At 43.5% G+C, this 27,422-nt stretch overlaps 1 protein-coding gene across 2 annotated transcripts in view; it reads left to right on the top strand.

Moving 5' to 3' along the window:
* Positions 1-27,422, top strand: part of TBC1D4 (TBC1 domain family member 4) — a 331,945-nt gene that overhangs the window by 158,993 nt on the left and 145,530 nt on the right. For both annotated transcript variants that reach the window (XM_029603027.1, XM_029603026.1), the window contains exon 3: positions 10,390-10,479. In XM_029603027.1, coding sequence (XP_029458887.1) covers positions 10,390-10,479 — 90 coding nt within the window. The remainder of the gene's footprint in view (positions 1-10,389; positions 10,480-27,422) is intronic.

Here is a 27,422-nt window from a genome sequence, read left to right as displayed (position 1 = left end):
CCCAAGCAGTTGAAACATGAGATGCTTGAACCTTGCAGCTCTGTATCTATGGAGCCCCACATGGTTCAAACAAGGGACCCCTCCTGGTTCAAACATCATCTGTTTGAACCAGGAGGGGTCCCTTGCAGTTGAAACAGCTGATGTTTGAACCATATAGGGCTCCATAGATACAGAGCCCTGCAGTTCAAACATCTCATGTTTCAACTGCACGGCGGAAGGAGGGAAGGGGAGGAGGGTTTAAGCTGGAAGCAGCGGCCATCACCTCAGCAGGCTTGAGGTGCCAGCCAAGGTTGGCGAGGCAGAGGAGTGGCAACAGTGGGACTTGCCATCCTGTAGCAATGTGTTTGCCAGCCAAAAGATGCTAAACCTTTGCCCCATCATGTGACACTGTCTGTTGCCAAGAATAATGCTAATGTGTACATCTAATGATCTAATTTTAAAAAATGCTGATGGATTTGGGTGTTCAAGTTGGATGGGTGTTAGATGTTATCTAAACTGATATAAGTACCCAGTAACTATGGCAGTGTTTAAAATCTTGTAGGTTTTGATGTTTTATTTGCATGAATTTCATACAGTAGCGTGTAGTTATTATTTTATATGAGGATTGTATTCTTTTTGTTCTGTTGTACTGTTTATTTTTATATTTTGTATGTTTATTATGTGATCTGCCAAGAACAGAGGAGCGGAATATAAATCTTTAAAATAAATATAAATAATATCCATGAGGCTAACACAGCCTCTCTCACCCTCTTCACTGACTCATCCCTTTCCTATTTCACCCTTTCACAACATCTCCGTCCCTTTCCACTACCTTTCACCTTCTCTCTAATTCTTCAGGTAACCTAACACAGTAAATGTAACTACACCTCAAGAGATATCATTAACTTTGGCAGCCTTAGTATGGGCCCTACCACCTCCTGAAAGAGACTCATGCCTTATGGGCCCCCTTTCCCCCTTCTCCCTCTCAGAAGAGATCCAGCCCTTCCATACCCTCACACTCCCTAAAGAAATCTGGCCTTTCTGGGGACTTCCACAACCTCCTCCTCATGCCCACCCCCAAAGTAGATCTGGGCTTTGGTGTTTGGGTCGGAGCGTCAGCACTGCCATTTTGATTTTGGCTCCTTCTTACTGACAAATAATCTGAAGCTATTTTCAAGAGATGAATCGGGAAATTTAAAAGAGGTTCATAAAGCCAACAGACTGGGTAGTGAAACTCTTTTGAAGAGATTCACACACCCCTTTTGAGTCAGACCACATTTTGCTAACATGTCTATGTCCGAGGCTACTTTGTATTTCTGCACTAGGTGCCTTGTGATTCTGAGAAATCCTGGGATTTATGGTTGTGCTCTGCATATTTCGGGTTGCAAGCATGTCTTACTGTTGATGTCATACCATTCTGCTTTGAAAATGAAATTCAGGAAAAGATCAGCTGTCATTGGATACAGGGAAAAGGGAGATTGCCCGTGGTATCAACTACTGGGAGGTGTTTGATGGCAGAATGGGTATAAGGGTACTTCTAGGCCTCTCAAACTTCTCCATCCAATAAATGTTCCTTCTGTTAAAAATTTCATCGTTTTACATAGAGCAGCCTTCAGATTGCTCACAGCCACTTGCAGACTGTGGCACTGCTTTCTGAAAGTTAAAATAAGGTGAAAGCCTTAGTCTGAGATGAAAGAGAGCCTCGAGAAAATGAATTTCATACAGACTGACATAGATTTTTGTCCCTGGCTCCCTGTCACAGGGATCAAGGCAAGAGCGAGCAGGGAGGAGAAGGAAGAGAGGAACCGACAGATGGAGAGAGAGATAAAAGAAACCAGGCCCTCATTTCTTGATGGCTGAAATCCATGAGAAGACAATATCATGGTACAGTGTCACTAGCAGGCCTGAGGCTAATAGTACACCCACGTCGTGATACTTTCTCATCATATATGTCTCCCTGTTACATATTTTCCCTTATCACCCAATAACTGGGCAGACTGAATGGGCCGATTGGTCTTTATCTGTTATCATTTCACAGTGATTACACATTACCCCTTGAGCCAAAACTGGAATTTTTTGATATTCACTAAAAGCAGTGGTCTTCAACCCTGTCCTGGAGGCATACCTACCCATTCGGGGTTTTCAAGATAACGTGTAATCAATATGCTTTAGATCAATTTGCATACATTTAAGACCCAGTATATGCAAGTATATCTCATGTATCCAGAGGTGGTTCTATAATGAGGCAGGGTGAGGCAGCTGCTTCAGGCGGCAGGATTTTGAGGTGGAAAAAAATGCCCCTCTCAGAACATCGCTGTGGCATCTGCCTCACACTGCCTGCCCCTGCATATGAGCTTGGAACACTGGGGAACACTGGGGAGTTCCCACACTCATATGTGGGAACTCCCCGGATTTAGCCCGGAGACTCCAGAATTCTGAATGAATTGCAGGGTCTCCGGGCCAACACCCGAAAATTCCGGGTGCCCTGCTGCAGAAGGCCGGAAGAGAAAGGGCCCTGGCGCAGTGCGGGCTCGAAGAAGGAGGAGCATCAGCACCCGTGCCCCTAGAAGAAAACCTGAAGCCTGGTGCTGCCTGGCAAGAAAGACGAGCAGGAGCGCCGCCCTCCTCCACGGGAAACTGAAGGCGCAGGAGGAGGAGGAGCAGCAACAGTGTCGGGCTGCACGCAGAAAATAAAACAAGGGCAGAGTGGGCCGACACTACTGGATGAGGAGGAGGAGGAGAAAAAGGAGGGAAAAAGGAGGCTCCTGTGGCTAATGAGAATCGAGGTGAGAAGAGACAGTGAGAGTGCATGTGTGTATGGAAGAGGGAGAGAAGTGAATGAGTGTACGTGTGTATGCGTGTATGGGTGTGTGTTTGGAAAAGAGAGAGAGGGGGCAGAGGGAGGGCGGTGGGCATGAGGGCGCAATCTCATCCCTCGCCTCAGGCAGCAGACTGCCTTGAGCCGCCCCTGCATGCATCGTCATTACAGATTGCGCAAGAACTAGTTGGGTTAGGGGTGCCTTCATGACAAGGTTGAAAGCCACTGTGTTAGAAGACAGGGGAGAGGATGGATGATTTGTTTTCTATATCGAATTTCCTTTAGGTTTGTAAAGGATGCTTAGTTTCCAGAGAATTGTAGACTCTTGTGGTATTTAAGTCCATAGATTAGTTTTATTTGTAAAAATCCCTCATTTTGTTACTTGTTAGGTTGATTTAGCCACCCACCTCTGCCAGGAGTAATTTGTCTAATTTAGTAGTTCTATAGCAGGCTTACCTTAGAATTTAAGACTTTCTATTAAACTTTTAACAGTTTTTCTGTAATTAGTTCTTTGGGGAGGGGGTTGTGATATAGTCAGGTACCGTTACTGCAGAAAATCCTTTTCAAGATAGACATTTTCCACTTAATTAACATGAACAAATGGATTTTATTCTGCATTTTCGCTTGCCCTTGACGGTGATGGATTTAGGGTTTTGTCGTCCCTTATTCCCCTCCCCCCCTGTGAGGTCAGGCAACATGGATTAGAAGGTCTAAGGTACAGCCCCTATGGCAGCTCAAGGGTAAATTCTGTGGCAAAAAGTAAAAAATTCTGAAGCACAGTGGCAAAAATGTCCATTTTTTATATTCTATTATAAATTAATTTTCCAACCTTCCTTGTGGCTGTATAATATTCCTTATGTCCATTTTCTCCTAAAATATCCAAAATGAATTGTAACTCAATCTTCTTTATAGCACCTAACTTTTTCTTAAAAATCAAATCAAGTTTCCCTATTTTTACTGTAGTTTTAAATGTTCTAAGATGTCAAATGCACATAAGAACATAAGAACATGCCATACTGGGTCAGACCAAGGGTCCATCAAGCCCAGCATCCTGTTTCCAACAGAGGCCAATCCAGGCTACAAGTACCTGGCAAGTACCCAAACACTAAGAAGAACCCATGCTACTGATGCAATTAATAGCAGTGGCTATTTTCTAAGTAAACTACCTAACCTTCCTACTTTTTCCCCTCTCCCCTCTCCCCTCTCCTCTCTCCTCTCTCCCCTCGCCCCTCTCGCCTCTCCCCTCTCCCCTCTCCCCTCTTCCCTCTCCCCTCTCCCCTCTCCCCTCTCCCCCCTGACCCCTAACCCATTCTCAGGTACTTATTTTTTGTTGTTGGATTACTTACTGCTCCTCTGGAGTAGAAATTATCTGCACACGCCAGCCAGCTATCGGCACACACTTCCCCGAGACTGCAGCTAGTAGTGTTGTCCCGGCCTGCCCCCGGGTCTCCCCTCCCCGCCCAGACACCACCCCCTAGGCTTGCCGCTTTTCAGGGCCTGGCACTTCTGCCCGTAATGGGGATTACGTGCGTGGCTGGGCCCATTCTAAAATGCACGCGGTGCGTGCAAAGTCCCAACTGCAAGCATATCCCCCGCTATTTATGCACGTGGCCCTTTGAAAATTGACCCTAACTGCACTAACCACTTCCTCTGGCAGCAAGTTCCAAAGCTTAATTGTACGTTGAGTGAAAAAGAATTTTCTCCGATTAGTTTTAAATGTGCTACTTGCTAATTTCATGGAATGCCCCCTAGTCCTTCTATTATCTGAAAGAATAAATAACGGACTCAAACTTACCCATTCTAGACTTCTCATGATTTTAAAGACCTCTATCATATCCCTCCTCAGTCATCTCTTCTCCAAGCTGAACAGCCCTAACCTCTTTAGTCTTTCCTCATAGGGGAGCTGTTCCATCCCCTTTATCATTTTGGTCACATTTCTCTGTACCTTCTCCATCGCAACAATATCTTTCTTAAGATGCGGTGACCAGAACTGTACACAGTATTCAAGGTGCGCCCTCACCATGGAGCAATAGAGAGGCATTATGACATCCTCCATTTTGTTCACCATTCCTTTCCTAATAATTCCTGTTTGCTTTTTTTGAATGTTGCAGACCACTGAGTCAACAATTTCAATGTATTATCCACTATGATGCCTAGATCTTTTTCCTGGGTGGTAGTTCCTAATATGGAACCTAATATCATTTAACTATAGCATGGGTTATTTTTCCTTATATGCAACACCTTGCACTTGTTCACATTAAATTTCATCTGCCATTTGGATGCCCAATCTTCTAGTCTCGCAAAGCCTTCCTGCAGTTTATCACAATCCATTTGAATAATTTTGTATTATCTGCAAATCTGATTACCTCACTCATCATAATCCTTTCTAGATCATTTATAAATATATTGAAAAGCACTGGTCCAAGTATAGAGCCCTGAGGAACTCCACTGTTTATCGATTTCCACTGAGAAAATTGACTTTTTAATCCTACTCTGTTTCCTGTCTTTTAAACAGTTTGGGGTAGATTTTCAAAGGGGTTCGCGCGTAAGATATGCGCGTACCCCCCGAAAACCTACCCCAACCTCCCCCCTGCGTGCGCCGAGCCTATTTTGCATAGGCTCGGCGGCGCACGCAAGCCCCGGGACGCGCGTAAGTCCTGGGGCTTGCAAAAAGGGGTGGTCAGGGGCGTGGCCAGGGGGCACCGCTAGGGATCGGAGGCATGTCCGGGGACGTGTGGGTGGTCCGGGGGCGTGGCTGAGTGCCCCGACACAGCGGCCTGTGTTGGGGCCTGCCGCGCCGGTGCGAGTAAGTTACTACTGCCCGGAGGCAGTAGTAACTTCTCCGATAAAGGTAGGGGGGGTCTAGATAGGGCCGGGGGGTGGGTTAGGTAGGGGAAGGGAACGGAAGGTGCGGGGGGGTAGAAAAAAAAGTTCCCTCTGAGGCCGCTCCGATTTCGAAGCGGCCTCAGAGGGAATGGGCAGCGCGTGCAGGGCTCTGCGCGCGCAAGTTGCACAAATGTGCACCCCCCTTGCGCGTGCCGACCCCAGATATTATAAGATACACGCGTCTACACGCGTATCTTATAAAATCCAGCGTACATTTGTTCATGCCTGGTGCGCGAACAAAAATACGCGCGCGCGTATGTTTTTAAAATCTACCTCTATGTAATCCAAGAAAGGATATCTCCTCCTATCCCTTGACTTTTTAGTTTTCTTAGAAACCTCTCATGAGGGACTTTGTCAAATGCCATCTGAAAATCCAAATACATCATATTTACTGGTTCACCTTATGCACATGTTTATTAACTCCTTCAAAAAAAAGGAAGCAGATTTGTGAGGCAAAACTTCCCTTGGCTAAATCCACGCTGACTGTGTTCCATTAAATCATGTCTTTCTTTATGCTCAATGATTTTGATCTTTAAAATAGTTTCCACTATTTTTCCTGGCTCTGATGTCAGGCTAACTGGTCTATAGTTTCCTCGATCACCCTGGAGCCCTTTTTAAATATTGGGGTTACATTGGCCACCCTCCAGTCTTCAGGTACAATGGATGATTTTAGTGATAGGTTACAGATTTTATCTAATAGACCTGAAATTTCATTTTTGAGTTCCTTCAGATCCCTGGGGTGCATGCCATTCAGTCCAGGAGATTTTTTATTCTTTAGTTTGTCAATCTGGCTGACTACTTCTTCCAGGTTCACAGTGATTTGGTTCAGTTCATCTGACTCCTCACCCTTGAAAACCATCTCTGAAACTGGTATCTCCCCAACAGCCTCATCAGTAAACACAGAAGCAAAGAATTCATTTAGTTTTTCTGCAATGGCCTTATCTTCCCTAAGAGCCCCTTTAACCTTTCAGTCATGTAATGGTCCAACCGACTACCTCACAGGTTTCTTGCTTCAGGTATATTTTACAAAGTTTTTATTATGAGTTTTTGCCTCTATGGCCAACTTCATTTCAAATTCTCTCTTAGCCTGCCTTGTCAGTTTTTTACACTTAACTTGACAATGCTTATACTTTTTCCTATTTTCTTCAGATAGTTCCTTCTTCCAATTTTTGATGGATGTTTTTTTTTTGGCTAAAATAGCCTCTTTCACCTCACCTCACCTTTTAACCATTATTTATTTAGTTACTGCATTTATGAAATTGCTTGCCTTGCCCTTACTATAAAAGCTGGCCAAAGCAGTTGAAGTATGAAGTAAATAATCAAATCTCTTTGCCTATTGACCATTCTAGTATGAACAGAAACAGTAATCCTGTTATTCCTTGGTCTTCTAGTACTCTCTTTTGGAGAGGAAGGTTGCCAAGCTCCATATCAGGTGTAATAAGGCTGGTATTTTGTTTTCTTGATTAATTTAGTTACGCAGTTGAAGTTTAGAATATTTCGGGGCCAGGTTTCAAATTGCCTGCATTAGTGTAGAGTTCACAGTCTTTGCACCAGTTTTCAAAGGAAAAATATCCACAAACGTTAGCTTTGAAAATTGCCCCAGGCAAAGGTACCTGCAGAGATTTGCACCTGCTTTTCCTTTGGATACTTTTCCCAATCAAAACCCCTCACAGGGAAGATAACTTTAAAACAACTCTGCATGGTGGCATTTATGTGTATATTATAAAACACACTCAACTCTACGCTTATGCATGAATACATGCAATGCATGGAAAACGAGTATTTCAGTGCATTGAATGCACATACGTTTCCCACCTATTTGAATAATATATGCACATATATTTTACACACCAAAAAAAAGTGGGGCTTACTTGCGTAATACCAAATTTATGCGCATAAATCAGCATATTTTAAAACATGTGCGCACAATTGAAATCAACCAGTTTACCAGTTACTCCACTAGTTTGCCCATTCCTTCTTCAGATCTATGAGACCCTCCTGGTTCTTCAGCCTGAACTCCCCCCAATTTATCCAGACCGTCCATCTAGCCAATGAACACAATAAACAAGTCTGTTATCAATTATGCTAGATAATTGGCAGGTGTAAAATTACGTACGTTGTCAAATGTATGCGTGTAAGTGTCTTTAAAATAGCAACTTATGGGGCAGATTTTTTAAATCTGCGCACACGCATACTTTTGTTCGCGTGATTTCAATAGATACGCGCGTAGCCGCTAAAATCCGGGGTCGGTGCACGCAAGGCTGCCCAAAATTGGCAGCCTGCGTGCGCCGAGCCGCGCAGCCTGCCTCCGTTCCCTCCGAGGCCGCTCTGAAATCGGAGCGGCCTCGGAGGGAACTTTCCTTCCACCCCCCCGCACCTTCCCTTCCCTTCCCCTACCTAACCCACCCCCCGGGCCCTATCTAAACCCCTCCCTAACTTTGCGCGCGCCGGGCCGGCTGCCGCGCTCCATGTTCCGGTCCGGGGGCTGGCCCGGAGGCCGCGGCCACACCCCTGGAACGCCCCCGGGCCGAAACCACGCCCGCGCCGCCGCCCCCGAAACGCCGCATCACTCGCGACATGCCCCCGAAACGCCGTGTCACTCCCGGCATGCCCCCAGCACGCCCCCCGACACGCCCCTCCATGCAAGCCCCGGGACTTACGTGCGTCCCGGGGCTTGCGCGTGCCGCCGAGCCTATGCAAAATAGGCTCGGCGCACGCAGGGGGGGTTTGGGGTAGGTTTTCGGGGGGTACGCGTGTATCTTACGCACGTACCCCTTTGAAAATCTACCCCTATGCATGCAACTGTTTGCCCTGCCCTGGAATGCTTCAGGACTGCCCCTTCTTGCATGTGAAACTCAAAGTACATGCATATTTTCAACTTTTATAAAATAGTGATTACGTGAGTGCAGACTACTTACGCATGTAATTGCTAATTTTTACTTGTGTAACTCTTTGAAAATTACCTTCATAGTTTTGAAAATCTAAAACTAAATGTGTAGTTCCTTCCTCATCCTAACCCCATCCCAGGAACGCCTCCACTACAATGCAGGTAAAAGTACAAGGGTTGTGATACTATCCGCATTCTTTTACCTGGAAATAGGATGGATGATTTTTGGACATCGATGTACACATGTAAAACACTTTTCTTACATGTGGAAATCCTTTTGAAAATTGCTCTTGTAATGAGGGTCAAAGTAATAGGGATTTGGAACTAGGGGATAACAATTTTCAGAAGCCATTTATTTGGGTAAATTACCTTTCTGAAAATTGCCCAGACTTTCTCTGGGTAAGATGTGCACAGGGATAAAAAAGTATGTGATTTAGCCACAGGAAAAGTAGGCAGGTTCAGAGGTGGGACTAGGTCGTGGACTGTAATAATGCACTAGTTTTGCATTTTCAAAACTATATATATATATTTTTTTTTTCTGGGGAAAAGTATCTGCAGGAAAAGTGGGTGCAAATCTTGGTGGGAACTTTTTCCATGGACAATTTTCAAAGTGAAAGTATGTATGCATTTTCCCTTTCAGATCTGGTGCATATCCATGGGGAAAAGTTGCCATGGTCTATGTGAGCATGCAGGCGCTTTTGAAAATTGCTCCTTAAATGTTTGGTGAATTGATTCTGGCAAGAAAGTATTATTTTGTGTATGAGCTAATAGCGTTTATTTTCTCCAAAGTGCCTGCATGCTGCTTAATTTCAAGATGCCCATGATCTCTAATCAACGTTAATTTTAAATTAATAAATAAACCTTAATATAGAAAGAGATCACATGTTTCTGCTGCTTCAGAACCCCATTAGATAGTTACAAACTGCTGAATTCATCAAGGTGTAACCTGCTATTCACCTCCTTGATTGGGTTCTCCAGAATGCTGATATTCATGAATACTGAAAAGCTGTACAGTGAATACTTACATGTGTTTGAAGTTTCCAGCCTGTGCTACTAAGAGCAGAGTAACGACTACCAAGATCCGAATATGAAATAATATGACTTGCGCTTCAAATGTGTTTCAAGTTTGTAGGAAGTAGGAATAAAAAACTATTATATATAGAAAAATTACTCCAAATGTACATGAAGCACAAAATATAGTCTGGAAGTTGGTGTTTGTGACTGCAATGAGCTGGTTGGACAGGGCATTTCCTGTTGCTCTCCTAGCACAGAGCCTGGCAGGACAAGAGAAAGGATTTGTTTGATATAGAGATGGGCTTATTTCTGGATTATGGTGATGGTGAATCCTGATATTGTATTATGATTCACACTCAAAGTGTTGCACCTCAGAGATCTTGGTTGTATACCTGGATTGATTCCACTTGCGGCTCCTGAGCTGAAAAATTGGGACTACACCAGGAAATACCCAGATGCGGGTCTCAGCCCTTACATTGCAATTGTTGAAATCTATCAGTTGGCTCTCTCCGCTTTGAAGCTCACCTTCTGAACTGTGATGATGCTTGGTTGAAGAATATCTATTCCTATAAATTATGTCTAATTAGTATTTAATTAATTTGCATTTATTAGGTGCAGATAGTCCTGGCGAAGTCTGTACTGTGACCTTTTGTTGTTTATAACTTTTGAATTATATTAAAAATTGATTCCACATGTTAACGTTTATAGGATGCAGATGTCTTCATCTGCTAATTTTTTAACCACCATCCTTTACATTTTCTCAGATACCCCCCAAACTCTCTCTCCTCTTTTTGTTTATTTTAAGGTTGGGAGGTTTGAAGTTAACCTCATCAGCCCGGACACCAAGACAGTGGTGCTGGAAAAGAATTTTAAAGATATCTCCTCCTGCTCTCAGGTATGTACACATAAATTAGTTATCGGTATTTTAAAATTGAGGAATGTGGTTGTTGTGCCATTCCACTCAAATGTATGGAAATAAAAGTTCATCGAATAAGTTGCAGGTCATGATAGGAGGCTCCAACGTGAGTAGACTGAGGAGTAATGCCAGCAAATATTTTCTTTACAGATTTATGCTCCAGATTGATTTGCATGCCATTAATATGGGCTATCAGGCATTTTTGTCGTGATAATGGGTCTGCTTGTACATTTGGGCATTTTAACATATATAATTCCTATATTTTAATATGTGTTACATTAGATTACAATATATTTTCAATTTATGTGCCACTACCCACCACAAGCACCCATGGTGGCTTACAGCATAATCATATCAATGTAATAACATTATCAAACAATGCATAAAAATACAGTATCATGTGAAATAACATCAAAATAGGTAATGAGCTAATTTATGTAATTATGCAACTCATTACCTATTTTATATAGATGTGCTGATGTTCGTGATAGCTAAATGATGAGAGCAAATAGAATAATGAACGTTAATATGTTTTTCAACAATGGTGAGGCTTAGTATATTGGCCTCCTAGTTTATTCAGTAAAACGATGTCAACTGTATCTTATTTGTTGAATTTAACTATCAGAAAAACATAATATTTTATTTTCTCATGGGAGCTCTGTTCTGTGATGAATATGCTAGTATTCTGGTTAGTCCCTGTGCAGAAAAAACATGTAGTGTGATTAGACAGGAGCTACTGGGAAAAAGCAGACAGGAAAAAAAGTTAAGATGGCTGCCAGTGGGACTACATTGCCCAGAATTCCAGAGGACTAGCAGCTGGCAGAACAATAATCAGCTAAAGCTGCTATAGGCTGTTAGGCACTATAAGAGAGGGAGTTCCTCTGTCAAAAAGAGATGGAGGCAGGGGTCAGAAGGAAGGAACAGCAGCTGCTCTATCTCCAGTATGGAGGAACTCTGCTGATGAAGATGATGAGCCAGAGCCTGTTTTAGGAACATTGCTAGTATTTAAGCTAAGTTACTTTTGACTGCTGTTAACAGAGACTTTATTCTGTCACTGAATCAGTGCTCTTTTGCACTGAGTAGGGGACAGAGGAATGTATTCAATATAGACCCTGTGTGATAGTAGGTCAAACAAAGTAAAAGTGCACAGGGCCGGCGCACGGTTATTAGGCACCTAGGTGAACCTTCTGCCTTGCCCCCGCCTCCCCCCCGTCACGCTGCCCCCCTGGTCTTGGCCCTGACTCCTCTTTCATTCATGTCCACTGAATTGTGGGCCGCCGAATCTCTGCTCCTCTTTGCTGCGAGCAGGATAGGCTCCGCTCGCGGCCCTACAAGGCTTTCTTCAGCGCCTGAGGCGACCGTTTAGTTCGCCTGATAGGACGCGCCAGCTCTGAAAGTGCAGTTTAAACTGAGCTGGGCAATATTAGAAACTCTAAAAGGCTAGTAAGATCGTGCTGTGTTTAAAAGCTACCTTCATTGTGTCATGAGAACCTGAGAGTTAATTAGGTTAAACAGAGTGGACAGCATAGTTAAGGAACATTCCTTTTATTAGGTGATAGGAATGGGAAAAGCTGAACACCTATTACTAAGACAGAGATTGTGGTTAGGGATGTGCATTCGTTTGCAATGAAATAGGAAATAAAGACGATATTTCCTATTTCTTTGCATTTCAGGGGGCCGACGAAACGATAGGAAAACTCCATGAAATTTTGTGTGGATTACTTATCGTTTTTGGGGGAGGAGAAAGGGCACATAAAAAGACAAACAAAAACCCAAACACCCCAACCTTTCAGATTTAATTAATTGCAACCCCCCCACCCTCCTGACCCCCCAAGACTTGCCTGACCCCCCTCCAAGACTTACCAAAAGTCCCTGGTGGTCCAGCAGGGTCCCAGGAGTGATTTCCCCCTCTTGGGTCGTCGGCTACCACTAATAAAAATGGCGCCGATGGCCCTTTGTCCTTACCATGTGACAGAGGCTATCGGTGCCATTGGTCGGCCCCTGTCACATGGTAGGATCAATGGATGGCCCGTGCCATTTTTTAAGATGGCAGCCGGCATACATTGTTTCTACCATGTGACAGAGGCCGGCCAATGGCACCGATAGCCCCTGTCACATGGTAAGGACAAAGGGCCATCAGCGCCATTTTTATTAGTGGTAGCCGACGACCCAAGAGGGGGCGGGTTTCGTGTTTCGTTTTTGGGGTAGTCGAAATAAAATCGGCCCGAACCGTGGGAAAATGAAATTTCCCGTGGTGGGCCGATAACGAAGGCCGAACCAAAAGGTTTGGCCGAATCAAATCTCTAATTGTGGTTTGTTTGTTTCTGTGAAGATACTAAAACCAACTTGGATAAATATGGCTACTGGTATAAATGAATAATACCTCCAGGTAGTAAATGTTAATGTGGCTGACTTAGAGTTTAAAAGGATGAGGTGTGATAGCCAGAGACAAGGAAAGCTGGCTACATTTTTTGAGGGCATAAATAAATGTGGATAAAGGTGAGCCAGTTGATATAGTGTATCTGGATTTCCAGAAAGCATTTGACAGTCTCTCATGAGATACGTCTTAGGAAATTAAAATGTCATGGTTCTATTGTGGATTGCCAACTGGTTAACAGATAGAAAACAGAAAGTAGGGCTGAATGGTAAATTTTCCCAAAAGAGAAAGGTGAATAGTGGAGTATCCCACGGATCTATTCTGGGACCACTGCTTTTTAACATATTTATAAATGAGCTAGAAATGGGAACAACAAATGAGATGATCAAATTTTGCTGATGACACAAAATTATTCAAAGTTGTTAAATCAGAAGAGGATTGTGAGAAATTGCAAGAGGACCTTCCAAAACTGGGAGACTGGGCATGCAAATGGCAAATTAAATTTAAAGTGGACAAGTGCAAAGTGATGCACTTAGGGAAGAGTAACCCAAATATAGTTACACAATACAAGGTTCAACATTAGGAGCCACCATTCAGGAAAAGGATCTAGGTATCATTGCTGATAATAAGTTGAAGTCTTCTGCTCAGTTGGCAGCTGCAGCTAGGAAAGGAAATAAAATGCTAGTGGTTATTAGGAAAGGAATGGAGAATAAAACAGAGAATATCATAATGGCTTTGTATCACTTCATGATGGAACCTCATCTTGAAAATTGTATTTAGTTCTGGTCACCACAACTCAAAAAAGATATAGCAGAATTAGAAAAGGTATAGAGAAGGGCAACCAAAATGATAAAAGGGATGGAATGATTCCTATATGAGGAAAGGCTAAATAGGTTAGGATTCTTCAGTTTGGAGAAGAGATGGCTGAGAGGAGATATGCTAGTGTTTTATAAAATAATGCGTGGAAAGAGTAAATGTTAATTAGTTGTTTACTCTTTTAAAAAGTACACAGCAAGGGGACACACAATGAAGTTACTAGGTAATACATTTAAAACTAATAAGAGAAAATATGTTTTACTCAACCCATTGTTAAGCTTTGGAATTCATTGCCAGAGGATGTGGTGGAAGCTATTAGTGTAGCTGTGTTTAAAATTGATTTGGACGAGTTCCTGGGGGAAAAGTCCAAAAACCATTATTAAGGTGGAGTTGCAGATATCCACTGCTTATTCTTGGGATAAGCAGCTTAAGTCTGTCTACCTCTTGGGATCCTGCCAGGTACTTGTGCCCTGGATTGGCCATTATTGCAAACAGGATACTGGGCTTGATGGACCTAGTATGGCAAAACTTATGTTATGTTCTTATGGTAATTTATTTACTCCAGAGAAGCACTGCTGAAGAAGTTGCAGTGTGAAAGCTTGTGCACTGAACTTCTGTAGAGCACTAAAGACTTGCCCAAATGTATCTATTATACCCTTTTCCCCAAAAGGTAGGTTGAAGGGAAATTTAGTTAGAAGCCTTGCTCTTGTCTAATTGATTGTTGGAAGTAAAGATGATTACAGGGAAACCAAAGGGAACTAGCACCATTATTAGCAATTAAGCAATAGCTAGTGCTTTCTGTATGTAACGTTTAAAAGACAAAATGCGCATATTGTTTGGGGAAACCTAGGGACTGAATGGAAATTTCAAACTGTTTAAGTATAATAAATCATTAAATGTGGAGACATAAGGAGTGGAAAGTTGTTATTGATAAGAATTGTGCTTTAAAGGATTAAATAAGGAAATAAAACAAAGGTGATTTCAAGGTGTTTTTCCTTTTTTAAAAGGAAGCTGAAATAAATGCAGTAGAATTGGTAATTGAATGTGGAACCCTATAGGAGACAGGACAGCCAGATGAAAGGAACTGCTATGTATGGGTGGAAGAGTGGTTTTAACTATAGATGTATTTGTAGTGAGCCTGTACCATTAGAGGGGGTATTGATGGGGAAGCATTGCACCCTTATGGAGGTAATGAAGGGTCAGAATACCCTGAAGGTAGAAGTTTTTGAGGAAAGAGGGTTGTAAACCCAGTTCCTTAGAATCCTAAAAGCCCTGACCACATATTTATTCTGGCATAGGGTACTTCCCCAGGCAAGCCAAGACTGCAGAAGAGAGCCCTGAAAGTCCAGACTTCGCTCTGTAATCTCTGGTCATCACAGTTGATGGTATCTTGCATCTCTTAGTGACTGAAAGGGAGTACTGTGTTCAGATCTGGCGATCATATCTCAAAAAGGATAGAAACAGGATGGAGGTGGTCCAGAGAAGGGTGATCAAAATGGTGTGGGGTCTTCATCGGAATACTTATGAGGAGAGGCTGAAGGATCTAAATATGTATACCCTGGAAGAGAGGAGGTACAGAGGAGATATGATACAGACCTTCAGGTACCTGAAAAGTTTTAATGATGCTCAAACTTTGAACATTTTTCATTGGAAAAGAAACAGTAGAACTAGGGGTCACGGAATGAAACTGCAGTGGAGGCAACTCCGAACCACTATCAGGAAATATTTCTTCATGGAGAGAGTGGTGGATGCCTGGAATGCCCTTCTGGAGGAGGTGGTAATAGTAATAGGTGGTGAAGATGAAAGGAGTCAAAGAATTCAAAGGGGCATGGGATAAACACTATGGATCCCTAAAGATTAGAGGATGGAAATGAAGAAAACGGTGCATGGGGGTAACCTGCTCGGTGTGGCGGTTACTACCCTTAACAGAAGCATAGGGATTACTATCCTTAACCAACAAACCTTGATGCTTTTGACGCAACTGCAACATCACTCTCAGCTTCAGAGGGGAGGGGGGTGGGAAGGGGAATTTGATTCAGATGACAACTGAGGGCCCTGAATTTTATGGTCTGGAGTTCAGATAAACATGGGGGTAACCTGCACGGAGCGGCAGTTACTACTCTTAACAGAAGGAATGGAAATTAATACTCTTAACCAACAAGTTTGATGCTTTTGACACAACTACAGCATTGCTCTCTGCTTCAACGGCAGGGAGGGAGAAAAGGGGGAATTGAATTCAGATGACAACCAACACGGGGCCCCTATTTTTATGGTCTGGGGCACTGACACCAGACATAAGGGAAAACGCACAGGACTGCTTCCATGGCCAAGTCCTAAAGACCACTCCAGATACTTCAAAATACTGCAGCCAGAATACTGACGGGAAAAAAGAGGAGTGACCATATAACTGAAACTCTAGCAGACTTACATTGGTTAACCATCGAATACAGGATAAAATACAAGGCCTTATGTACCATACACAAACTAATATATGATAAAGAAGGAGACTGGCTAAACACAGCCTTACGAGTACACGTTCCACAAAGAAACCTCTGCTCAGCAAACAAAGCACTACTAACAATCCCTTCAGTAAAGTCAGCAAAATTAACCCAAGTGAGAGAAAGGGCTTTATTATTGGCTGGGCCCATACTATGGAACATGATGCCCCCTGTACTCAGATTACAGAATAATCTCAAAACTTTTAAGAAAAATTTAAAATCATGGCTCTTTAAAAAAGCCTTCACTAAAGAGTGTGGAGGGCAGAGATTGAAAGTACAGAGTAATGCAGATGAGAATGAATTTACTCAATCCTACATTTAAGAAGTAATATCTCAAAGAGATAGTAACTCAATAATATACCTGGACTTGACCAACATTACTCAAATAATGATTTTATTTATGAAATTGTAACCGAACTTTATTGGCACCTATTAGAATGTACGATATCCTAGATTTACTAACCTTAGTCTATGTGCCTATTTGTAAACTGTTGCGATGGTATATAACTTAGCGACGGTATAGAAAAGTTTTTAAATAAATAAATAAATAAATAAAATAAAGCAAAGCAAGTCAAGCAGCATTGTGTGAATTTTCAAGAAGGCTCCTCACCCAGTAAAAATGTTTCTAGGAGTAAATTTTTATGGGTTTGACGGTTGCTTGGTTTTGATTGTAAATATTACTACCCTTATCATAAAGCTTTGGGGTAAGTGCATGGACAACCCTTAAGAGAAACATGGAGTTAATCTGAATGGCGCTTCAGATACTGCCATTAGAAGCTTGCAGGGCAGACTAGATGGACCATTTGGTCCTTTTCTGCTGTCATTACTTTGTTACTATCTGTCCACAGGGGAACTATTAAAAGACTCAATTTGGGTCTAAGAGGAGTAAGAGAAGTGTATTGTCCCACAGCCTGTGGAGGAAGAGGAAGTTATGAAAGGAGAGTGTCAAGGATGCTGGGGAATCGTTGGATACTCCTGTAGACAAGTCATGGAGTTAAGGATGCAGAGTTACTGGACCTAAGAGGGAGAGGTGTAATCCGTAGTACATGATTGTAATTAGTATTGATATGAGTATTGAGAGGGAGTTGATGCACTCATGTTTTGAGTTGAGCTAATGTAATTCCAGGATTTGAGAAACTCAAAAGGAATTTAAGTACCGTAATATATTTCTCAAGGAGTAGGAGTGGGGAGTATTTGCATGTATTGTGGAGACATTAGAAGAAAGCCTCTCACTTTTTGTAATGATGTTGGTAATTGGTAACTTGCTATATAAAGCTGCAGTTTGGCTGGAAAAAAACCTGTTAACCCTGATTAAATCAGTGACTTTTTATATTCTTTACTGCCTTGTAAATATTTGTTCGCTGGTATCCCCAGAAATAAAAGTTAAACTTTCTGAACTATCCGCGGGAGTGGACGTTTTATGGTTAGGTCGATGCCAGTTTGAACTGTTTGGCATTGCAAAGAGTAGGGATTCCCAGAGGGGAGATGCAAGTGGTTTGTTTCCCTGTTGCAACTTTAAAACACTCTGTGCCACCCCCTCCCTCCTCTGGGCCCATTTCCACAGCATTGAACCTAACCTGAAAGACTGGTACTCAGTCCACACAGGTGCCCGATCCTCTCACATTTTATGTGCCCTGTCTGGGATGGGGGTTACAGTTATGATATTGTAGTAGTTACTAGTAGTCACTGACTTTACTGTCATGATGGTGTCATATGTTGTATATGTTATTGTGCCCGGTCTCATTACTGCTGTACTGCTTATGCATATGGAAAGCCAAGTTTGGCTTGCATGTCTGTTTTTGATAACATGAAGGACACTGGAGGGCAGCTGATAAAGGCGTTGTTGTGCTGACAGGGAGAGAAAGGGCCCTTGTTTTTAACTCCTCAGGCTTTGAAGAGTCTGCTGCTCTGCTGGGCTCTGAAATGTTTTTGTAGATGTGGCATAGCACTTTTTTTTATCTATTATTTTAAAACCAGTGTCATCTGTAAATGTTTTCTGTTCATTTTACAGCTTTTTTTTTTTTTTTTAATTAGCCAGGTAGTTCCTTTCTCCTTTTTCTTCCAGTTCAGTCTGAACCAGTGCTGGGATCTTGGCTCCAAGAACCTTCATTTGCAAATACCTGTAGATTTTTTTTTCTCAGTTTTAATAGAGCTGCACTCTCACCATGCCTAATCTAGCCAATCCAGCAATGGTCTTAAGGTCGGGAGCCATGCCCTAAGGCTCCTTCCAGAGCCCTGTATCATGGGCTCTCAATCTGGCCACCAGGTGTCACCCTTATTGAGGACCATGACTCCCTGCCCTCTAGGGGCCGTGAATGCCGCCTACACAGGATCTCCAGTGCCAGCCAATCTTGGGATGTAGAAGACGTGAGTCAAACTGCAACCCTCCACATGGTAGTGTGCAGCATTGCCCCTGAGCCACTGGACTGGCTTTTGTTTGTTTACAGGTCCCTGATTTGGGACAGGAAAGATCCTTTTGGTTGTAATAGTTGGTTTTGTTAGCTGAGTACATTTCTAGCTATGTGCCCTTATTTATAGCCACATTAGATGTATTAATGTACTCTAAATAAGGAGGATAGGCTCCAGTCTCTGTCTTCCACTATGTTGAAGAAGGCAAAGCATTAGACACTGAGGTTGTATAGGATTAGTCTCATATTAATTAAGTTGACAAAATTCCTGGATTTGTTGTGAAGCCCTTTGTGTACTGTATTACAGAATTACCCATAGCAATCCTTAATTAATAGAATCTTGTAGAATACATAAAACACACTGAGCTCTACCCAGATTCGATCCCACCCATTTGCCCCCTATTTACATGACATGTGTAACGAACCTACCCTGGAAAATGTGTAATGTTGATCACATCTTTCAATCATATAGAGGAATTTTGTTTAGTCGTTTGAGTTAATTTAATTTAAAAAAATTTTCCCCTTCTTTTCTTGTTATTTTTTTTTTTTCATCAGATCAGATTCTGTTAGATGTTATATTTTGGTGTTTTTATTTGTAACAAGGAATACGCTTGTCTTTCTCACGTTTTTCGAGTTCACACATTGTTCTATGTAATGGTTGTTGATGATGTAAACCGGAGTGAAGGCAACTAGCTATACCTCGGTATAAAAGAAAAAGCATATATAAATAAATAAATAAATAATAATCACCATTCAGCAAAACATACATTTCTTGCAAGCTCGTTATTTTTGTAATTGTCAAGTTTCTCTTCTGCAAGTCCCCTAAACCCCTAGGGGCACCATCTTTGAAAAAGCGTCACAAATTATTATACATGGCATGGAATCCTTTTGGTTCAAGCAGTGGGTGGTGCCACTTGTGAAAGTAAAATCCTTGAAGGCCACAAATCGGGCAGGCTTTCAGGCATCCCTAAAGAGTATGCATGGTGTAGATTTCCTTGCACGCTGCTTCAAATGTATGCAAATGTATTTCATGCATATTCATTAGGGATATCCTAAACACACAACTGACACGCGTCCCTCAAGGGCCAGCGTTTTCCCACCCCTGAATATAATCAACGTGCATGCATTAGATCTAGTAAATGTGAGTTAATTTGTGGCTCTATAGTTTTCATGGCAGTTCCAATGAAAGGGTATAAAGTATTATAAAATGCTACTATGCATGGGTGTGTAGACATTTCAAAATGCAGAGCAGACCTTAGAAAGTGAAGGGATGGGGGAAGAGAGATATTTTAATACTACTGCTGTTTATTTTTCCACAGTGTTAGTATTATTATCTTCCCCTTCACGTTTGTCTTACCACACCAGCCCCCCCTCCATTCATGTCCTTGAGCTCAGAAGAGAATGAGAAAGTAGCAGAATTTCTTAAGTAGAAAGGGAGGAACATGTTAGTCTGCCAAAACTAAAATTAGCTAAAAGAAATCCAAGAAGATAGCTGGCTAGAGAGCATACTCTTAATGTTTCAAGAGGCTTGGTTTTGGAACTGTTAACCTCCTTTCAGGCAAGTGTAACAGGGTGTCAAATTCTGCCCCCTGTAAGTAATGCTTGCCCTTTACAAATATGGCATCTGAGGCTTCAGCTGGCCTGAGTGCCCTCAGAGTGACAGATTATACTTGCCTTGTGTGATGTCATTGTACTGTCAGTGTGAGACGGAGGTATGGCACACCCCAATGGGAGGAGTATGGTGAGTGTATAAAATCCCTGCATCCATGAGCTGCAAGGGGAGGAGGAGAGAGATCCCAAGATTTGGTGTGTGATGGGGGCTACCTGTTCACAGAGTGGCACCTGTGGGAAGGTTCATAAGAGACATGATCCTGCTCAAAGGAGGTAGCTGGGACCTAGGGGAGAGATTGACTAGGCCTCATCTGAGAGGGGACAACAGGAAAGGAAGCTCCTGGGCATCCAGAGAGGGGAAGGGCAAAGTGGTGCTGAAGAGCATCAGATTCGAAGGACCCTGAGAAGGAAAGGATGCCCTGGAATCCATGGGATGAGTGTACTGGGTGGTTCCTGGAAAAATGCCCAGAGTGCTGCTGATCAAGAAAAATCTAACAAAGTTCCCTAAGAAAAGAGAGGGAGAGAGGAACAGAGAAGAGATTTCATCTACCCAAAAGGTACTGGGAGGGTCCAGGGTGGAGGGGTACCTTCCCCTAAGAGCTTACTTGTTGTTGCGCTTGAGGTGGATTCTTGGGCTGAGGCGGGGTTGACGCAACCCGCAGGCAAGGGCCTATGGGTCCCCACCGTCAGCAGGTGGAGTGGGCTGAAGCTAGAGGCCACTGGAGCTTCACCTATACCAGCCCACATTCCCCTCGGGTTGAGCCTTTGGGTGCCGGGGCCTGCAGGACGTAGGCGGCCTCGAGATAGGTGAGTGAAGATAACTGGTTTAGCCCAGAGACAGCAGCCAGCAGGTGACGTAAGTCTATCCGAGACAGGTTGCGGAACTTGAACCCAAGGACTGAGGAATAAGGAGTGACTGCAGGTGCTTGAGCAAAGAAAGGCCGAAGCCTAGAGAGTCCACGTCCAGAGGATAGAGGCAGCGGCGTCACTGTCGAGCTCAGATGGAGGTTGGCAGCCAATGGAAGCTGTGGCAAGCAATGTAGAACTCTGGACAAGAAAGAGTCTATATCAAGGTTATCCGTAGTAAGAGTCAGGGCGCTGAGAAGACAGGAGTAGTCAGATGTAGCAATGGTCAAGGCACGGAGAAGGCAGGCGTGGTCAGGCGTAGCAATGGTCAGGCTTGGAGAAGGTAGGCGAAGTCAAAAGTAGCAAAGGTCAGCACCAGGAAGTCAATCAGAACAAGACAAACACAGGAACCAGGAACCGAAGACACAGGAACACGATCAGGAACACGGAGAGGCAACGAGCACTTGGAAACCAGGAACAGCCAAAACAAGGAGACCTGTTGCAAAGGCAACGCTTAGGAGTGCTGTCCGAGCTTTAATACGCTGAAGGTGGTGACATCAGCATCCGGGTCTGTGGCCAGGTTCTCACCGTAGGCCCTTTAAAAGTATCAGTGTTGCGCACTTGCGCGCGCCTAGGAGGGGTCACAGCACCGGCGGCAACGTCTCTCCACGGAGCAAGCGGAGAGGCCCGTCGAGAAGGAGAATCCTGGCTGGAGGTTCTGGGCAGCACGGCAGGACCAGGGACACTGGCAGGGCCCCGAGGTTGGAGCCGGCGGCCGACTGCTGCCAGAGACGGAGAGCTGAACACTGAGTTCCATCTATGGAGGTGAGAGGGCCGCGCAGCCGGCGGCAAGCGTAACACCTGTTTGGGAAGATTGTTCAAGGATGAGAAAGAGACCGAGTTTTGTTCTGTGCCTTTTGGACTTTGTTGCTGTGGATGCACAGTTTATATTAAGGACTTTGTTTTTGAACAACAGACCAGGAGTGGAGAGTAATTCTTATTTGTGTTTGGAGCTGGTGTGCAGAAGAGCCCCAGAGAGGGAAAAACCATAAAGACCTTGAAAAGACTGATCTTTTCCCTCCTGTTAAGGTCATGGGACAGTGTGTGGTCCATGGCCCTCCCCATGTGTCTCTGTGCCTAAGATGGGACCAGGACGGGGATGGGGGCTACAGGATTAATTAAAAGTTGTCTTCAATTCACTGTGGGTTTTCAGAGGCAGCTTCCACTCCTGGAATAAGCTCATCTAATGCCTAGTTAACTACCTCACATGCTTGGTCCCATTAATTCCTGGAACTTGGCTGTGAGCATTCAGGGACAACTTTGGAAAGCATGGCTGATTTTTCTTGTGTATAAAAACTTTTCACCTCATTTTCTCGGTGAGTTTTAAAATTGCAGAAACTTGCCAGAAAGCAGAGGCCCTTGTGTCCGACCCTTCTTCATCATTGGCGCTGTCTGTCCTTTTGATGATGCACAGTAACAGCGGCTCACATTCCATATACCTTTGCTTGAGATCATCCCCCTCTAACCGAGGGACTTCATCATCATCTAATCCTTTTGTGACAATGCACAGAGCTTGCAGAAACACTTTGCATTCAAGCACTACATTGGTAATATATCTTAGCAGGCCGAAGCTGAGCACATTTATTTATTTATTTAGAGCTTTTTTATACCGACTTTCTTGATACAAATCAAATCAACTCGGTTTACAGGGAACAAAGATCTTAACAATAACAATAACCGTAACAATTAACATGAGACCATTAATAGAAGAAGTATAAAGTTACAATAAAACAAGGGAATACAACTGGGAATTGGAAATGAAGAGGGGGATAAAACAATAATAATTACTAAATACCGATAAGTGTGTGGGGGGGGGCTTGAATGGCCTACCTCTAAGCTATGACATGTTTATGTGAACTTAATGCTTGTCTAGGTTTTGTAAACGAAATGCTAGATTAGATTTTGTAACAGTACTGCTAGTCTAGGAACAGGGGAAAGCTTGACCGAACAACCATGTCTTGAGTTTTTTTTTTAAAGTTAGGAGACAAGTTTCCTGCCGGAGGTCCGGGGGTATGGCGTTCCAGATGGAGGGGTCCGCTGTTGAGCATGCCCGATCTCTGATGGTTGATCGGTGCACAAACTTGTTTGGGGGGGGGGGCGTGTAGAGATCCCTTGTAAGCTTCCCTTATAGGTCTGGCCGTAGAGTGTAGTTTAAGCGGATATAGCAGGTCAAGGGGGTCTGATGGTAGATGCTTTTGTGAATAATAGTGAGCGATTTGTGAAGTATTCTAAAGTTAACTGGGAGACAGTGCAGATCCTTTAGTATAGGTGTAATGTGTTCTCTCCGATTAGTGTTCGTCAGGATTCTCGCCACCGCATTTTGAAGCATCTGGAGGGGTTTTATCTTAGATGCTGGGATACCTTGTAGAATAGAATTGCAATAGCCAACCTTGGAGAACAGGATAGCTTGGAGAACAGATCTGAAATCATGATGGTATAGTAGAGGCTTGAGTTTTTTGAGCACCTGTAATTTATAGAAGCACTCCTTGGTAGTGTGGCTTATGAACTTCTTTAAGCGCAAGTGACTATCGATTATGACTCCGAGGTCTCTTACATGGGAGATTTGGATGTTAGCAAGTGACTGTTGTTGGTGATGATGACCGTCTTCTGGGGTGATAAGCAGGAGTTCTGTCTTGGCAGTGATAAGTACCAAATTAAGGCCTGTCAGGTGAAGGTTGATCGTTTGCAGGTGAGTGTGCCATTGCTTGACTGCTGTTGCCAACGAGTCAGTTATGGGGATCAAAATTTGTACATCGTCTGCATATATATAGAATTTCAGTTTTAGGGTTTGTGCCCACATTTTTGGGCGTGTATCCTTGCACATGTGTTAGCTCAAAAAATGTGCACACAAATGGGAGTAAAAATGTGCACGCAGATTAGCACATCTCCACATAAATCCCATGTTATTGACGTCATTAGCTGTTACTCCCCAATACAGTCTCAAAGGCTTAATTCATGTTTTCTTAATGCTGTAAATTTAACTCCTGGGTCAGAGCTGGAATAAAGGTGACTCACATTTTTGGGACTAATATTAGTCTAGGGTGCTGTGTCAGCGTAGTTCCAAAGTTTCTGAGTGTGTATCCTGGATTTTCGTCTTCTGGGTTCAAGGTGGACCTCCACACCTGAGAAAACACTGGCAGAACACCTTAGACTATCACTAGCTTGAGAAATGTGAGTTAACTTTACTCTACCTCTGACCCAATAGTTAAGTTTGCAAACCTAAAAAAAGCAGGAACCCTGAGTCAGAGATGCAGAAATGAATGAGCAACTGTATATCGTTCCATAAGCTGTTTGGAGTAAACACTTTCTGAAGAAGAATTGTTCTATGTACAATTGTCTATTATTATTATGTAAGCTCTTGGAGCAGGCACTTATAGTGACAAAACTGCCACCATTGTGCAGCACTCACCATATGTACAATTGTCTGTTGCTGTCGCCTCATACTTCTCAAGATTTGTGTAAGACTTGGGAGAACAGCTGGCAGCGGAACTGTTTTCCGGGCAGGAGATGCATGACAGTGGTGTGATGGGTGATGGCGGGCCTTACACAGCAAACTGGAGCAGCACGAGGCAAACAGCAATAGGCAGTTCAAACAGCGAGGGCCCCACGTGACAGGCACAGTGTGGGATGCCCCCTACATGTTCAGTGGAGCGTGTAAGCTTTAGGATCGCTGCTCTGACTCGGGCTTCTTCCAATAACATAATTCGCGTGTCAGGACTGATGGCCATCTGTCCATGACATCTGTTAAGCAGCTTTGTTTTATCCCTGGAAATCAGCTTTCAGTTGCTCTCTCTGGTAGGATTGGGTTTTCCCTTTGTGCATTACTTAGCACTAGTCCACTTTGAATTTCATTTGCCTTTTAGATGCCCACTTTTGTAGGGTCCTCCTGCAGTTCCTCACAGCTTGCTTGTAACTATTTGGGATGCTTTTGAGTATTCTGCAGATTTGATCACCTGACTCACTGCTCCTTTTCCCAGATTGTTGATGAATAAGCTGGACAACATTAGTCTCAGGATAGATCGCTGAGGAAGTCCGCTAACTCATTGACCTACATACGATTTTTGTATTGAGGGAGAGCAGTTTTCAGAAAGCCAGTTGATTTGCGTAATTGACTGCCTCTTGGAGTAGCCCTGCATGCAGTCTGATTATATCTTTTGACTTTCTCTTGCTGGTTTTCACATGCCTAGCCTGCTTCCATATTGTGCTTTTTATTTTATTTTTTTAACCTGTGTAACCCCTGTTCCACTCAGGGTCACCTTCCCAGCCTTGAGAAGCATTGGGGTCATTCTTCTGAGGTGGGGGAATCAAATCTCAGGGGCCTTGAGCCTAGAGCAGGATAACCTGCAGGGTCAGCACTGGGCCAGAGATACTCCATATATAAAAAACCAACAATAACAATAACAATGTTCAGTCATAAGTTATGCTCCAAATAAAAATAGTTTACTATAGAATCTTCCAAATCTATGAAGATAGATAACCAAAAATCACAGTCTTAAGCAGTTCTGTAAGACACAAAAACACACACAAACACTTCTTGATTCCTTTTCAACTCCTCTCTTCTTTTAGCAAGATTTACTTTTTACTTCAAGACTAACCAACCCCTCTCTTCCATTCCATGATTGAAACAGTTATTTATCTGGCTAAATGGCATCCACGTAGTAGAGTAGCTGGCTATGTTCAGCAGTTGTCACTTAGCCAGATAAATCACAAGACACTTATCCCGCTAAGTAGTTAGCCAGATAACTCAGGGGCAAGGAATGGGTAGATTGGGATGGGGCTATTTATCCGGCTTAGTTATCCGGCTAAGTTACTCAATAGATAGATACTCAATATGATTATCTGGCTAAGTAGTGACAAATATGGGGATTTTCAGCAGCATAGCCGTGCTGCTGAATATCCCATGTAAGTTAGCCGGATAAGACTTATCCCTGGAAATCAGCTTTCAGTTGCTCTCTCTGGTAGGATTGGGTTTTCCCTTTGTGCATTACTTAGCACTAGTCCACTTTGAATTTCATTTGCCTTTTAGATGCCCACTTTTGTAGGGTCCTCCTGCAGTTCCTCACAGCTTGCTTGTAACTATTTGGGATGCTTTTGAGTATTCTGCAGATTTGATCACCTGACTCACTGCTCCTTTTCCCAGATTGTTGATGAATAAGCTGGACAACATTAGTCTCAGGATAGATCGCTGAGGAAGTCCGCTAACTCATTGACCTACATACGATTTTTGTATTGAGGGAGAGCAGTTTTCAGAAAGCCAGTTGATTTGCGTAATTGACTGCCTCTTGGAGTAGCCCTGCATGCAGTCTGATTATATCTTTTGACTTTCTCTTGCTGGTTTTCACATGCCTAGCCTGCTTCCATATTGTGCTTTTTATTTTATTTTTTTAACCTGTGTAACCCCTGTTCCACTCAGGGTCACCTTCCCAGCCTTGAGAAGCATCTGGCTAAATGGCATCCACGTAGTAGAGTAGCTGGCTATGTTCAGCAGTTGTCACTTATCCGGCTAACTTACTTAAACAAATATGGGAATGGGCGCTTTGGTTGCGTCACCATTAAGCCCTGGGTATTCCTATATTCAGAAAGTAGTCTAATGTAGGTTAGAAACAGAAGAGGATCCATTCAAATGCAGCCCCCATCCCTTTGAGGGTGCCGGGATGGTCCACCTCCCGAGAGTCAACAAAAAACAGCTTGTAAGAGGGAGCTCAGAGAGCAGTGCAGCTTTGAGTTGGAGTCAGGAGCTTTTCTGAGTTGGATATTTCAGGCCCAGTCAGAAGAGCCGGGCAAACCCTGCCTGGGGAGCCTGACCAGGGTTGGGAGGGGTTTCCTTTTCCAGTCCACTCCCTGGCTGGTTGGGATTTCCCCTCTGGGTTGTTTTGGGGTTTTTGCAATTTTTGTGGAGGGAGCCTTGTGAGAGAACCTGGGCCTTTTCCTGGATTCAGGGCATGGGGAAACCCTGTGTCTGGGACTCTCAGGGAGAGGGAAGACCTGCCCTCCATACCCTCCTTGAGGAAGGAGGTGTTGGTGACCCGTTGCCAGGGAAAACTCTGGTGTTAATATCAGTTTTTGGGCACAAAAAGACAATTTTGTTAGAAGATCTGGGAGGACGATTTTGGCTGCCTCTTCTTCCTACTTTAGTAAAGGAACATTGAAAGCTGGGTGTTCCAGGATCCCTTCCCAACTTGGGATCCGTGAAAGTGAGTGAGACCGAGAAGTACTGAAGAAAACTGTGCGTAATACTAAATTTGACCCCCACTCGGAGTCTCCACCCCTGGGAAGAGAGGTATCTGGGAATACTGTGCAGAGATT

The sequence above is a fragment of the Rhinatrema bivittatum genome, chromosome 5 (assembly GCF_901001135.1).
Source record: "Rhinatrema bivittatum chromosome 5, aRhiBiv1.1, whole genome shotgun sequence".
Classification (NCBI taxonomy): Eukaryota; Metazoa; Chordata; class Amphibia; order Gymnophiona; family Rhinatrematidae; genus Rhinatrema; species Rhinatrema bivittatum.
Note: the sequence above shows the minus strand (reverse complement) of the source record. Positions and strands in the feature narration are given on the sequence as shown.